Raw genomic sequence first — 15,211 nt, forward strand, 5'->3', positions numbered from 1 at the left:
CTCCCCACCATCAGCTGAGAGGAGAAAGAAGACAAAAGCACAGGATCGGCCCTCCAGGCCGCAGCTGGTGTGGGGAAAGCTGCACATTGGGTGCGCTCGCACACGATCACTGAACTGGTAGGGGAAGAGGAAGAGTGTCACATCCCTGTCAGAATCTGATTCTGAGGGAGAGGAGGAACAGCCGACAGGAAATGGGAGTGTGGCTCCGGAGGTTGTGGTGGAAATTGGGGAAGGGCGCAGGCCAGCTAGGCATTCAGAAGAAGACCCAGGCCCATTCCTTCTTCATCCTAGGGCACACAAGGAGGAGCGGATAAGGGAGAAACATGAGTGGTGTGGTCTACGGGGGAGGAAGGGGCCCTGATCCCCTTCATGGGCTGCAGCTGTGAGGACTGTTTAGAAGGACAAACTGCGCACAGCCCAGTGCTGCAAGCGAAGCGTGAAATAATTCTAGTCTGTCAGTTCTTATCTGAGTTCTGGCCTCCTTCCCAGTGTGTGCATTTCGATATCTGTGGACGTCTTCAAGCCCTTACCCTGCCTTGTCTCATGAATTGCTTCAGTGTGGTTTGTGTTCTTTTTTCTATTTATAATTTATATGTATTTTGAGTTTGAACGGATTTTCTTCCTTTGTGCAACTGTTTGTGGGGGAGTTTTTTTCTCCGGTCGGTGATAATTGGACTTTGGAGACCAAGTTGAAGGAATTAAAGGGACTTCCACCTGTTTTTGTGACTTTGCTGTTTTGGTATCCCACCCTGGGTCATCACATAGGGTCCCACTGCTAGAGGGACCCCGTCGCTCTTCCCTCAGCCGACCAAACGGCCCAGCCACTTGAAACTGAAATCAGAGGCTCAGCACCCAAGTCTCCAGTTCGACTGTTCTGAGCTTCTGGGGGGTGCGAGATGCTGATACGAGAGAGATGGAGGTTGAGCCCTCTGGGCTCCTGAGCTCAAGTCCAAGAGGGGTTGGGGTGATGAATTCAATGGCCAGCCTCTCTTTCTCGCCCGCTCTTTAGAATCATCGTTTGATGCTACTTTTTTTTAAAAAAAAAACCTCACTGCTGTGAAATATCGTTATTATTATACACACACAAAGCCTGGGGAAAAAACCCAGAAAAATTGGGGAAAACAACCCTGGTTTTTTTTCTCCAATTTTTTTCCATTTTTTTCCCCCAGGCCGTCCCATCTCTACACCTACCCCACAAAAGATTAAAAATAATAATAATGTCTTTTTTTAAAAAAAAAATCCTGATTTCATTCACTAAAGACTAAAGACAAGGCAGGCAGGATCCAGCTTCCGGGGCTTCTATCTCCTTCCTTCTCCAGGGCTCCCGACAGCTGCGCAGGGAAAAGCTCCTTCTCTGCCCAAGCCTCAGCCGTGCCAGTGGAAGTATGAGCCAAGGAGGCCGAGGGGGCATCCACGCTGGCGCCAATGCCATCTCCCTCAGGGTGAAAGGGACTGGGCGGATGTGGTGGTGGGGAGGCAGGTGATCACATGCAAGAATACCAACAGAAGCCCAGGGTTTCCCCAGGGTAGAGTCTCGGTGGCCCAGTACTGCAGGCTGCCTGCAATTTGGCAATTCAAATCCCACCAGGCTCAAGGTTGACTCAGCCTTCCGTCCTTCACAGGTGGGTAAAATGGGGACCCAGATTATTTGGGGGGGCAAGAGGCTGACTCTGTAGAAAGGGCTATAAAACACTGAAGCAGTATGTAAGTCTAAGGGCTATTCCCTCCCTTCCTTCCTTTCCTTCCTTCCTTTCCTTCCCTCCCTCGCTCCCTCCTTCCTTCCCAGTGGTTAGAATGCAGCATTGCAGGTTAATTCTGCCCACAGCATAGTTCAATCCTGGCCGACTGGCTCAAGGTTGATTCAGCCTTATGTCCTTCTGAGGTGGGTAACATGAGGACTCAGATTGTTGGGGGCAAAAGGCTGACTCTGTCAACCACTTAGAGAGGGCTGGAAAGCACTGTGAAGTGGTGTGTAAGTCTAAGTGCTATTGCTATCTTCCTTCCTTCCTTCCTTCCTTCCTTCCTTCCTTCCTTCCTTCCTTCCTTCCTTCCCTTCCCTTCCCTTCCCTTCCCTTTCCTTCCCTTCCCAATGGTTAGAATGCAACATTGCAGCCTGACTCTGCCCACTGCCAGCAGTTTGATCCTGACTGGCTCACGGTTGACTCGTCCTTCCATCCTTCACAGGTGGGTAACATGAGGACCCAGATTGTTGGGGGCAAGAGGCTGACTCTGTAAATCTCTTAGAGGGGGCCAGGAAGCACCGGGAAGCAGTTTATAAGTCTAAATGCTACTGCTACGCTAACGCTATCGGTAACGTTGAACCCAGGACCTTCTGCAGAGTAAGGGCAGGGATGCTTCCATCGGCCTGGCACGGCCAGGCGATGCAAGAAGACTTATCCAAACCACTTCGGGGTTTCCGTGGCTTGCAGCCCCTGAGGCCAAGCAAGCAGGAGGGAGAATGAAGGATTTTGAGGGGGAGCTTTGCGCCCGATCCAGCAGACTCCAGATGGCCTCAAGAGGAGCCACAGAACGGCCCTCGGGGTGGGTGGGGGAAGGTCACCGCACTTCTGCTGGGACTGGGCACTTGGTAGCCTTTGATATTCTTTTAAGAGAGCGATGATAGGAGCCCCTCTACGCTTCGGAAGGAGGCTTAGTTTAAAAGAGGCAAGAAGGAGGAAGGGAGGGAGAGAGAGAGAGAGAGAGACAGAGAGAGAGGTAAAATGGCAATCAGCTCTGGAGTCTAATCTCCCCTCGACACACATGCCGGTGGGCACCAAGCAGAGGATTAAGGAGGAGGAGGAGAGAGGGGCTCCCAGCCCCTTTTCATTTGCCTCTCCTTCAAACGAGGAGCTGAGAGTCCTCTCCTCCGTTCCCCTGGAATTCAGCCAGTTGGGCGGTGGAAGGGAGGCTGCGGCGCTTTTGAAGAGATGCCAGGAGCCTCCCCGGCTCTCTCGCCCCCCAATTGGTCATCTGCACTTTGACAGGTTTTGAAAAGCCCCCCACCAATCCTCTCCTGCACTTGGGAGGAAAAGGGGGGAGGGGTGCAGAGAGTCTGGTGAGCCCCAAGTGTAAATAAAACCATTAGAGAAAGCCCTTCCTAAATCCAAACAAAGCCCACAGCCCGTAAGCTCATTAAAATTCAATGCCTCCCCAGTTCCATTTTTAACCTCTGCGCTTTTGTTATTAATATGCTTTCCGCGACATGCGCCTTTGCCAGCTTCCGCTCTTGAAATGCCGCCTTAGCGCGGCACCGTTTAGCAACGGAATCCTCTTAGCGGGTTCGAAACATGGCAGATAGCGCGGACATCTCGGCCTACCCGACAATCCCATTTGCAAATCCTCCCTCCCTTCCACCCACCCATGGGGCTGTTTTTCTTTCTCTCTCTCTCTCTTTTTTTCTTTTTTTAACCATGGAGGGTTTGGTGGGCAAAGGCTGCCCGGTCACCCGGGTCCCAAACCCGGAGCCCGGAGGGTTTGTAATCGGGAAAGGAGGTGTTGTCGCCTGTCGGCCGCTGGCCTCTCCAGCAGCCAAATCAGAGGAGGAGGAAGCGTGGGAGTCAGGGTCAGCATCAAGGCAACCTGAGAGCTCCAAGGGGGGAAGAGGGAACGGAGCTGGCAGAGAGAGAGAGAGAGAGAGAGAGAGAGAAAGAGAGGGAGAGAGGGAGAGAGAGAGAGAGAGGGAGGGAGGGAGGCAGAGACGGAGCCTGAGATGTCAACAGCCCCCAGGACTGGAGGTGGCTGATGAGGAAGAGGAGGAACAGCTGGGTCCAGTGACTGAGTGCGGATACCCAGAAGGCAGAGGAGAGGAGAGCAGTGGAAATCTATGGGCCGGTCCTTGGGACGGAAGAGCCACCGCTGCTATAGGAGCCCCATCCTAGCTCTGGGGATAAAAGGCAGGGGGCGGAGATGAATAGACGGACTTGTTAGCCCGCGGTGAGAGAGAAACTTTTTGGCGGGGCTGCCGACGCTCCTAATTAAAGGAATCTTTTGAGTTCACGTCAGAGGGTTTGTCGTGTTTGGAGAGCTGGGTCAGAACAGGTGGCAAAGAGGGGGAATTGGGAAGGGGGAAGAAAACAGCCTTTTCCTTTCTGCCTGACACGCACCCCGCCCAGACCCGCTTGTGGGGGATGCCCCACTTACCAGGCCCCGCTCCTCACATACCTCACAAATGGACGATTTCGAGCCAGATTTGGTCCGGGACATGAAGACGCTCAAGAGCCTCATGATTACCAGGTGGACTTCATTGTGGGGAGAGCGTTCGTTCTTCTTGGACACGTCCTGCGAGAGAGAAAGAAAAGAGTGAGGAAAGGGCTTAGGGAAAGGATTTGTGGGTTGCCCATCGACAGGTAGTCCTCGACTTACAACAGCACATTTAGTGCACCGTCCAAAGTGACAATTTGCACTGGGAAAAACAATTCAGTTGTGACCGTTTTTCCCACTTTCACACACCACTAAAGAAGCATCTCCCCACCCCCGACCTCCGTGTCCATATGATCAAAATTCGGATGTTTGACCATTGCTTCACGTTTACAATGGTTGCAATACTCAAGGGTCACGTTAGCATCTTTCGTCACCTCAGATTAACAGAGTTGGAAGGGGCCTTGGAGGTCATCTAGTCCAGGGGTCGCCAACCTTTTGGACCTCAGGGACCACCAAACTCATCATTTTAAATCCCGCGGACCAGAGACCCTGGGAAAATCCCCCAAAAAGTCTGCAGGAAAATTCTCCACCTCATTTTCCTACCAATCAATCATTCTTTATTTGGGATCGCAGGATATCGTCTCCAGCTCCGTTCTCCGGGAGACAGAGAGAGAGAGAGACTTTTGGCTTCATGCAAGGAAAGCAGCAGAAGTCTTTCTTTCTCTCCCAAACTCTGCCAGAAATGAGTCTTTCGTGCTGGCGCAGCCTCTTGGAACAGGAGGCCTTGCAGGGTCCCAAAGACTCATTTCTGGCAGAGTTTGGGGAGAGAAAGAAAGACTTCTGCTGCTTTCCTGCGTGCAGCCAAAAGCAGAAGAAAGAAGCGGAAGAAGCAGCCCGGTGGCCAGGCCAGGCGCGTGGGGTGCTGGGGCAAGTTCCCCCTCCACCCTTTCCCCCTCCCCTCACTACCTCATGTTGTTCACAATGCAAGCAACGCAGGCCTTGTGTTCCCGTGGGCCATGTGGGCGGTGCAGCCTTGTGTTCCCATGCAGCCTGGATGAATTGCTTTGGGGGGGACATTTCTCTGCGGTCCACCAAATTTTTCTCACGGACCACCAGTGGTCCCCAGCCCTGTGGTTGGCGACCACTGATCTAGTCCAACCCTCCAGCTCCTGACAAGCAAAGCCGATGGGGGAAGCCAGGTTCACTTAACAACTGTGTACCACTAATGTAATACAATACAACGATTCACTTAACACAACTGCGACGGGAAAAGTCGTACAACGGGGGCAAACTCACTTAACCAGCGTTTGCTTCACATAGCAACAGAAGCGCTGGGCTCCCTTGGGGGTGTCATAACTTGAGGACTACCTGTAGTCTGAACCCTTGCCAGACACAAAGCGGAAGAGACAAAAGCCACCTGTTACGCCCGATTCCCCCGAGAATTATGATGGGTGCACGTGCGCAGACCGATCTCGGATACCCCTTGACTGCAAATACTTTTGTGTTGCTTTTTTCAAAGCTGGCACTACGGCCTGCAGATCTGACTCACTTCGTGACCAGGCGGGCAGCAAACGAATTAAATATATACGGTTAAATAAACAGCCAACGCATCCACGAGGCCAAAGGCAGTGAACCTGACAAAGCTGCTCCGCCGGCTGTCTCTCTCTCTCTCTCTTGAGCTGCTGCTGCCCTCTAGTGGCCAGCAAGTCAAAGGGCTTCCTCGTCTGGCCTGCAAAGGGGCATCTTCCCCACAGGTTTACGACTTAGGATGATGCTCCTCGGGGTTATTGCTTCTCCTCCCTGTCACTGGTTCCCATCCTGAATCACAAGTTTGACTTAGGATGGAAACTAACCAAGGAGAGAAGCAACCTGGAATGAAGGAGAAACGCCCGAACAGGGAGGACAATGAACCAGTGGAACACAAGTTGCCTTGGGACGTTGCGGTGGATGCTTCATCACCGGAGAAGAGACGGGACAGCCCCGGGTCTGAAATGGCACAGGTTTCCTCCTCAAGCAGGGGGCTGGACTAGAAGACCTCCAAAGTCCCTTCCGGCTCTATTCTGATCGAGAGCTTAAGAGTTTCGAGGAGAAGCAGCTGCTTCTCATCACATTTTCACGTCTCATGGGGGGTGAGGGGAGAAGGTTGACATACAGAAAGTGTGTGTTTGTGTGCGTGTGTGTTACCTTCTTCTCCATGCAGAGCTCAGCTATCAGCTGGGCAAGAAGGTTGTCCAGGGCCCCTTTGTCTTTGTCTTCATCGCCATCCAGGTCTGTGGTCAGCATCAGGATCACCTGGGGACGAAGGCTCACTGAGGGACAAAGCCAGAGACGACGGCCGGGGAGGCGTCGAATCCCCCAAGTCTCTCCCACCTGCCCAGCCTTCCAAATAACACTAAAAAGCGTTCGGACAATATACTCCAGTGTTCCGCCCCCCAAAAAGCAGGATCGGCGAGAGGCGCGATACCGAGGGACCTTCCGTATTCTCAACCTGTGAATCGAGCCTCGGTGGCGCAGTGGTGACAGGGCGGTACTGCAGGGCTACTTCTGCTGCCTGCAAGTGGCAATTCAAATCCCACCAGGCTCACGGTTGGCTCAGCCTTCCGTCCTTCCGAGGTGGGTCAAACGGGGACCCAGATTGTTGGGGACAAAAGGCTGACTCTGTAAACCACTTGAAGAGGGCTGTAAAAGCATCGTGAAGCGGTCTATAAGTCTAAGGGCTATTGCTATTTGCCTTCCTTCCCAATGGTTAGAATACAGTACTGCAGGATGACTCTGCCCACTGCCAGCAGTTCGATCCTGACCGGCTCAAGGTTGACTCAGCCTTCCCTCCTTCCAAGGTCGCTAAAGTGAGGACCCCGACTGTTGGGGGACAATAGGTTGGCTCTGTCAACTGGTCAGAGGGGGCTGTCAAGCCCTGTGAAGTGGTCTATAAGTCTAAGGGCTATTGCTGTTGCTGTGCTTAGGATACTGGGCGCCATTAGGAGAGACCTGGACTTTGAGTACCAGAGAAGAGAACCACAGCTGGGGGGGAAAACACCCCTGGCCCCCCCACGCCATACGCATTACAAGGATGGCAGGGAGGAGATTCACTCAGACCCACCTGCATGTAGGGGATGGCCCGGACTCCGCCGACGTTCCTCAGCTGGGGGAGGGTCTGCAGCAGCCGTTCCAGCAGCATCAGCCTGACCATGTGCAACCTGGGAAAGAGAGAGAGAGAGACATGAGAGAGGGGGTGGGGCAGAGAAGAGAGAGAGAGAACGAGAGGGAAAGAGAGGGGGAGAGAGAAGAAAGAGAGAGAGAGATGAGAGAGAGCAAAGAAAGAGAGAAAGAGAAGGAGAGAGGGAGAAGGGAAGAAAGAGGAAAGAGAGAGAGAAAGAGAAGGAGAGAGGGGAAAGAGAGGAGAGAAGAGAGAGAGATAAGTGAGAGAGGGAAAAGAGAGAGAGAGAGAGAGAGAGATGAGAGAGAGAGGGGGGGGGCAGAGAAAGAGAGAGAGAGAACGAGAGGGAAAGAGAGGGGAGAGAGAGGAGAGAGAGATGAGAGAGAGAAAGAGCAAAGAAGAGAGAGAGAAGAGAGGGTGAAGAGATAGAGAGAGAGAGAGAGAGAGAGAGAGAGAGAGAGAGAGAGAAGAGAGAGGAGAGGAGGAGGAAGGCTTGTGAGGGCTGGCTGTAAAACCACACTCTGGCAACTGATCAGCATGAATTGTGCTCCCAGGTTTAGCCCTAAGCAACATCCACGGTGCACCCTGAGGAGGAGGAAGGGAGGGGTCCAACCACCCCAACAGTTAACTGTCCCCCACTGCTCACTCTGCCCCCGATGGCCTCCGACAGAACAGCCAGGAGCCACATGACGCAGGTCCTTCCCCTCGCCCCAATTCCTGAGCCAGCTTTTTCCCTCCTCCTCCCCCCCTTCCCCGCCTCCCCCACGGCAGTTTTGACTCACAGGTTGGGGGGTCCCCTGCAAAGGTGGCCCTGCAACCTCCCCACCCCGCCCCCCAGCAGGGGAAAAAAAAAAAAGAGCCCTCTCGCCTGTTGCTGGCGTGGACGTCCCCTTCGGCCTCGCCCTCTCCTTCCGAGCCTTCGCCCTCCGGCTGCCCCGTGGCAGTGCTGATGGCCCCTGTGCTGGAGCTGATGCTTCCGGGCCCCGCCGGATGACCCTCGGCCGCTGTGTCTCCGTAGGCGCTGCTTCGGCCGGACACTGCAAAGGAAAGCTGGGAAGGTGAGCACCGGCGGTGCCTGGCCAGTCTTCGGCTGAACAGAGGAGGCAAACCCCACAAAGGGAAGAAGGGGGGAAACCGAGAGGGCCCATTACCGCTGTGTTCGCCTGCCACGGAGTCCACCGCGCTGCCTCCGCTCTCGGAGCCCACGCTGCCCCCGTGGTCGGCCGGGGAGGTACGGAGCGTGGAGCCGTCCGTCGCAGCCGTGCTGCCTTCGTCGTCGGAGGCTGGAGCTAGGAGAGTAAGGAGAGCTGTTACAAGTAAAAACCCGGCCTCTGAGATGCCCCAACGGGGACCAGCCCGAAGCGGGGCTGCCTTGGAGAGCGTTGGCTTCTTCGGCAGGCCGAAGAAACCAGGGCTGGGGTCTTCCTATCCGCTTCAAAAAAACGTGTGTGTGTGTGTGTCTGTTTAAACTGGAGGCAATGCAGATAAAAATTTATGATTTTAAAAAATGGATTCTTTTTTATTTAATTTGATTTTATAAATTTAAACCTGATTTTTTAAATCAAATTTATTTTAATAAAATGCTTTCAGAGTAAAAAAAAAAAATCTATCTGAAGATGGTTTTTCTATTTAAGATACGTTAATTTAGTTCCCTTCAGCCTGAAATGGGAGCTTAGTCAAGGTAGCACAAGGCTGTATATTCTGCAAAATTTACGTTCAGAGCGCGCGAGCTCGGCGAGCTCAATGGGAAACCTTCGTTTTGTTTGCAAACACAGTTGGAACCTCGGATCGTGACTGTAATCCGTTCCAAGATTACGGCCGCAACCAGATTTGGTCGTGACCGGAGGCATGACCGACTGTACGCGTGCAGACAAAAATATTTGTGTGGACTGCGCATACGTGGAAGGGGGAAATCGGCGTGGAAAGGGACTCTGCCACAGCCGGGTTTCTTTACCAATCGGATTTTTGAATCGTGACCCGATTCAAAAAAATCTAGTGGATTTGTTGGTCGGAACCTGATTTGGTCACAGACAGAAGCGTTCGCAACCCCGAGGTTCCACCGTAATAATAATATTATAGATTTGAACTCCCAGCAAGCATTGAGTCCTTACATTTACAGAGCACCTGTCATTTCAGGATCCATCCTGGCAGCACCTATTAGCGGGCATCCACTCACCTGCCGCCCACCAACATCCCTCACCTTGTTGGGTCCCTGTCACCTCACCAGTTGTCCCACTCCGGGGAATGGGACTGTCAGTGAATCAACAGCCGTCAGAGGAGGGATCACAGTGGCTCTTTCAAAGTTTTAGATCAAGTTGACTTGAATCGAGCCTTTTTACTGGTGATTTAAATGGTGATTTAAATCAAATCCACCTTGATAGGGACTGTCTCGCGAGAGGCGTCTGATCGAGGCAGGGCTGATTAATAGCAAGAGCCCTTAGACTTATATACTGCTTTATAGTGCTTTACAGCCTTCTCTAAGCGGTTTATAGAGTCAGCCTCTTGCTCCCAATAATCTGAGTCCTCATTTTACCCATCTCGGAAGGACGGAAAGCTGAGTCAACCTTGAGCTGATCAGGACTGAACAGCTGGCAGTGGGCAGAGTCAGCCTGCAATACTGTATTCTACCCATTGTGAAGGAAGGAAGGAAGGAAGGAAGGAAGGAAGGAAGGAAGGAAGGAAGGAAGGAAGGAATAGCCCTTAGACTTATGTACCGCTTCACGGTGCTTTTACAACCCTCTCTAATCAGTTTACAGAGTCAGCCTCTTGTCCCCCAACAATCTGGGTCCTCATCTGACCCACCTCAGAAGGATGGAAGGCTGAGCCAACCTTGAGCCTGGTGGGATTTGAATTGCCAAATTGCAGGCAGCCGGCAGTCAGCAGAAGTAGCCTTGCAACACGGCACTCTAAGCACTGCACCACCGAGGCCCCCAACCCCCAAGGAGCGGGTTTGACCCCGTGTGCGTTACCTGATGCAGTGGTGTCTGACAGAGTCCCGGCATCCAGGGAGGAAGAGCTGGGGGCCTGTCCAGACAGCCCCAGGCTTTGCAGGCCGAGAGCGCTGCTGCTGCTGCCTATGTGAGAAAGAGAGAAGGAAAGGAAGGGCAGGAGAAATCAATGCCAGGGGTACGGGATGAACCAAGAAAGAAGTCTCTTGTTTTTTTTCCCCCTCCGTGTCTGGGATAACTATAGCAACAGCGCTTAGACTTATATACCGCTTTGCAGGGCTCTATGGCCCTCTTTCAGCGGTTTACAGAGTCAGCCTCTTGCTTCCCCCAACAATCTGGGCCCTCAACTGACTTCGGAAGGACGGAAGGCTGAGTCGACCTGCAGCCGGCCAGGATCGAACTCCTGGCTGTGGGCAGAGTTAGCCTGCAATACCGTATTCTAACCATAGGGAAGGAAGAGAGGGAGAGAGGAGGGGAATGAGGAAGGAAAGGAAAGGAAGGGAGGAAAGAGACGGGAATGGGAAGGCAGAGAGGGAGGGAAGGAAACAGGGAGGGAAAGGAGGAAGGCGGGAAGGCAAGGGGCGAAGGGAGGAAGGAAGGAGATGGGAATGGGGAGGGAGGGAAGGAGGAAGGTAGCAATAGCGCTTAGACTTGTATACCGATTCACAGTGCTTTTACAGCCCCCTCTAAGCGGTTTGAGTCAGCCTCTCGCCCCCAAACAATCTGGGTCCTCATTTGACCCACCTCAGAAGGACGGAAGGCTGAGTCAACCTTCAGCCTGGTGAGATTTGAACTGCCAAATTACAGGCAGCCGGCAGTCAGCAGAAGTAGCCCTGCAGTACCGCACTCTCCCCACTGTGCCACCGCGGCTCACTCCCGGATCCCTCCCCTCCATACAGCACAGCAGGCCTTGCCTTGCCCAGGTCTATAAAGGAGGGGCCCCCACCCCGCCACCCCACTGTAGCAGGGAAGGGGCCCGCCTGCCTCTCTCACCCTGCTGGTCCTGTTGCAGGCTCAAGGCGATGGCCAGCTCGACCATGGTTTCGTCATCGGCATCGGGCGGGATGTCCAGCATGGGAGGGAAGCCCTCGGCCCCGGCCAGGAGAGCCTCCAGAGGGGACGGGTTCCCGTTGTTCACATTGTCGGCGGTTTCCAGGACCATCGAGTCGGACTAGGAGCATGAGAGATGCCAAAGCATTGTGGCCTGGCGCGTTAGACCAGGGGTCCCCGAAGGGTCCTTTGGGCCGGGGGCATGCCGGAAACCGGGCTACGCAAACAAGCAAAGCCCCACCCAGGGGACACAGGCAGCACGCGAAACCACACCCTTCCCAGCCCGGGAGGAGACCTCTCTCCACGGTCCCTGGTGCCCAGAAGGTTCGGGGGGGGGGCTCTACGTTAGACAGATCCCCCATTATGCCCCTGGGAGACGTACAGACCCACTGACATCCACCCCCCCCTCTAAGCGATCATTACATTAAGCCCACCCCAGGCAGACCCCCCCAACGAAGCGTCCCGATGCCCCAGGCTGAGCGTCAGGCCCGGATTCCCTCACCGGCCGGGGAACTCACCACCATCTCAAAGTCTCCGTGGTCCACCTCGTTTTGCTCCTGGCTCTCCTGCCGAATGTCCTCCCCATTGGGCAGGCCGGGGGTCTGCAGCTTGTCGTCCGCGTCGTCGTCGTCATAATCGTCTTTGTCGCCTGGACATTGAAAATAATAATAATAATAATAATAGGAAAGTCCTGCGAAGCCCAGCCAGATGCCGTAGAGAGAAAGAAAGAGAGAGAGATGGAGAGAGAGAGAGAGAGAGAGGAGAGGGGGGCTGGGAAGAAAGGGGAGCGAGAGGGAAAAAGAAAGAGAGGGAGGGAGGCAGAGAGAGGGGAGAGAGAGGGGAGAGGAAGAGAAAGAAAGGAAGGAAGAGAGAGGGAGAGCGAGGAAAGAAAGAAAGAAAGAAAGAAAGAAAGAAAGAAAGAAAGAAAGAAAGAAAGAAAGAAAGAAAGAAAGAAAGAGTGGGAGAGAAAGAAAGAGAGAGAAGAGAAAAAAGAGAGGGAGAGAAAGAGGGAGGGAAGGAGGGAGTGAGAGAGGTGGGGGAGTGAGACAGAGGGCGGGAGAGGAAGAGAAAGAGAAAGAGAGAGAGAAAGAAAAGAGGAAGAAAAAGAGAAAAAGAGAGAGAGAGGAAGAAGAGAAAGAGAGAGAAAGAGAGAGAGGAAAGAGAAAGTAAGAAAAAGAGAAAGAGAAAAAGAGAAAGAAAAAGAGAGGAAGAGAAAGAGAGAGAAAGAAAGAGAGGGAGGGAGGGAGAGTAAGAAGAAGAAAGAGAGGAAGAGAAAGAGAAAAAGAGAAAGAAAAAGAGAGAAAGAAAGAGAGACAGAGGGAGAGAAAGAGAAAGAAAGAGGGAGGGAAGGAGGAGAGGGGGGAGAGAGGAAGAGAAAGAGAGGGGAGGGAGGGAGAGAAAGAGAGGAAGAGAAAGAGAGGGAGGGAGGGAGAGTAAGAAGAAGAAAAAGAGAGAGGAAGAGAAAGAGAAAAAAGAAAGAGAAACAGAAAGAGAGAGAAAGAAAGAGAGGGAGACACAGGGAGAGAAAGAGAAAGAAAGAGGGAGGGAAGGAGGAGGGAAGGGGAGAGAGGAAGAGAAAGAGAGAGAGGGGGGAGGGAGGGAGAGAAAGAGAAAGAGAGGAAGAGAAAGAGAGAGAAAGAGAAAAAAGAAAGAGAGAACAGACGGGGCAAGGCAACTTCTCCAGTCCCACCAAGGAGAGGTGACCCTCCCAGAGGATGAAGAGGTGCTCCTGGGGTCTCCTCAAAGGGCTGGGACACCCTCCCTGGTGGGGCTTCCCCCCGAGGTCCCCCGTGGCCCCAGGGCGACCGAAACAGAGCCGCCTCCCCTTACCCATGGGGGTGTTGCTCCGAGGGGAAGAGGGCAAGGTCACGTGTCTCCTCTTGTTCCTGGGCCTCAGCACCCGGATCAGCGCTTGCTTGCAAGAGAAGCTGACAGCCGGATCCTGGAAGGCAAAGCAGCCAATCAGAAAAGGGGAGGGGAGGGGAGGGGCCAGGAACAAACTCTCAAGGGGGACCAGCTTCCGGTTCTCTGCCCGAAAAGATCGGACGAACAGCCCTCCGGAGGAACCTTCTCGCCGCATTCACACGCTGTTCAGACCTAGCTAAACTTTGGGTCGGTTCACAGGTGCAGCCTAAGAATCTTGGCTCTTCCTTGCCTGGACGATGGAGGGCAAACGGTGTCAAGAGTATATTCGTGAGCCGGAATAGAGCTTGGTTGCAAGGCATAGCAACTAAGTCGGACAATGAGGACAGTTTGGAAACTGAAACTAAATTAGCAGCCTAGGCGTGGCTCTCTTTCTTCAGCTCTGCAACTCTGCAGCTATGTGAAGCTCCGAGTCTGTCTACTGAAGATGAAACCGCTTCTCTTCTCTTACTTGCCTGCAGAACTGAAGTAAAAGAGAAACTGACTTGCTTGCTGAAGACCGGAGCTCTGCTCTGAACTTGCGACGTGTTTCTGTCTGAGTTTGCTCCGTGTTGGGAGAAATCTACAACTGGTATTGTAAAATTTATTTCGTATGTTTATAAAGACGTCACGTGAAGCCTCAACCACCTGTGTTTATTTTTCTGGCGCTGAACTTAACACTTGCAAAAACTCTTGAATAAACAGGAAGGAGCGAGCAGCGGTTCCGTCCGGCTCAGATTGGCGGCTTTCTGGTTGGGGATTATGGGAGCTGACACCCAGCAGGGAATGCGGGCCATGCAGCCACAGGAGGGTTTGACTAGCAGAGACTGCTGAGTTCTCAGAGCTTTTGGCCTCCCTTCTTTTGGGCTCTGCAGGAGGAGGAGGAGGAGGAGATGGTCCTTCCTGCCCTACTCCTCCTACGGGTGGGATTGTTACCAGGCTGCCGATTCCCACATGGTTTGGACGCTCCCCACCACAGCTAACCAGCAGCCGAGGGAGCAAGAGACAAGCCAGGCCTCTCCTGCGGCTCCCTCTGGGGTCCTCCCTCGGTCAGCCTCCCCGCTGAGTGGGGAGGAGGGGGCCACGCTCTGCCCTTCTGCAAAGACACACGGAGGGTGCCCTGGTTGTTTGGGGACGGACCCCAGGAGACGCAGCCAGGAAACAACGTACCGGGCACAGCAACATCTGCATGTATATTTTGGAGGCGACGTTGATGCAGTCCAGCTCGCAGATGCAGTATCCGTGGAGGATGTCTATCAGGGCATTGACAGTGGCCTCGACGTGGGTCAGCCCTGTAGCACAGGCAGGCAGAGGGAGGAGAGCTCAGAGAAAGGGGGAAATCCTGGGTGTGACTGACCAGGCGCCCTTTCTGCTCCAGGGCAGGCAGGGAGGGAGGGAGGGAGGGAGAAAGGAAGGAATAGGGAGGGAGGGAAAGAGAGGGGAGAGAGAGAGAAAGGGAAAGAAAGGGAAAGAAAGAAAAAGAGGGAGGGAGGGAGAGAGAGAGAGAGGGAGCGAGAGGAAGAAAGAATAGGGAGGGAGGGAGAGAAAGAAATAGAGGGATAGAGAAAGAGAGAGAGTGAAAGAATGACAGGAAGGAAGGAAGGAAGGAAGGAAGGAAGGAAGGAAGGAAGGAAGGAAGGAAGGAAGGAAGGAAGGAAGGGATAGAAAGAAAGAGGGGGGAGAGAAAGGGAGAAAGGGAAAGAAAAAAAAAAGAGGGAGGGAGGGAGAGAAAGAAATAAAGGGATAGAGAAAAGTGAAGGAATGACAGGAAGGAAGGAAGGAAGGAAGGAAGGAAGGAAGGAAGGAAGGAAGGAAGGAAGAAGACAGAAAAGGGGATAGAAAGAAAGAGGGGGGAGAGAAAGAGAGAAAGGGAAAGAAAGAAAAAAGAGGGAGGGAGAAAAAGAGGGGAGACAGGAAGCAATAGGGAGGAAGGGAGGGAGAGAAAGAAAGAGAGGGAGGGAGAAAGAGACAGAAAGGAAGGAAGGAAGGCGGGAGGGGGAGAGAGAAAGAGGGA

At 53.3% G+C, this 15,211-nt stretch overlaps 1 protein-coding gene across 1 annotated transcript in view; it reads right to left on the reverse strand.

The window, feature by feature from the left end:
• Positions 1-15,211, reverse strand: part of UBR4 (ubiquitin protein ligase E3 component n-recognin 4) — a 128,616-nt gene that overhangs the window by 51,617 nt on the left and 61,788 nt on the right. Inside the window, 10 exon segments of the mRNA XM_087914818.1 lie at positions 4,162-4,278; positions 6,325-6,432; positions 7,241-7,337; positions 8,166-8,334; positions 8,449-8,586; positions 10,267-10,371; positions 11,239-11,416; positions 11,814-11,944; positions 13,126-13,237; positions 14,368-14,489. Coding sequence (XP_087770944.1) covers positions 4,162-4,278; positions 6,325-6,432; positions 7,241-7,337; positions 8,166-8,334; positions 8,449-8,586; positions 10,267-10,371; positions 11,239-11,416; positions 11,814-11,944; positions 13,126-13,237; positions 14,368-14,489 — 1,277 coding nt within the window.

Source organism: Pseudonaja textilis, chromosome 18 (genome assembly GCF_049901715.1).
Source record: "Pseudonaja textilis isolate UNSWEBS1 chromosome 18, rPseTex1.2, whole genome shotgun sequence".
NCBI classification, from domain to species: domain Eukaryota; kingdom Metazoa; phylum Chordata; class Lepidosauria; order Squamata; family Elapidae; genus Pseudonaja; species Pseudonaja textilis.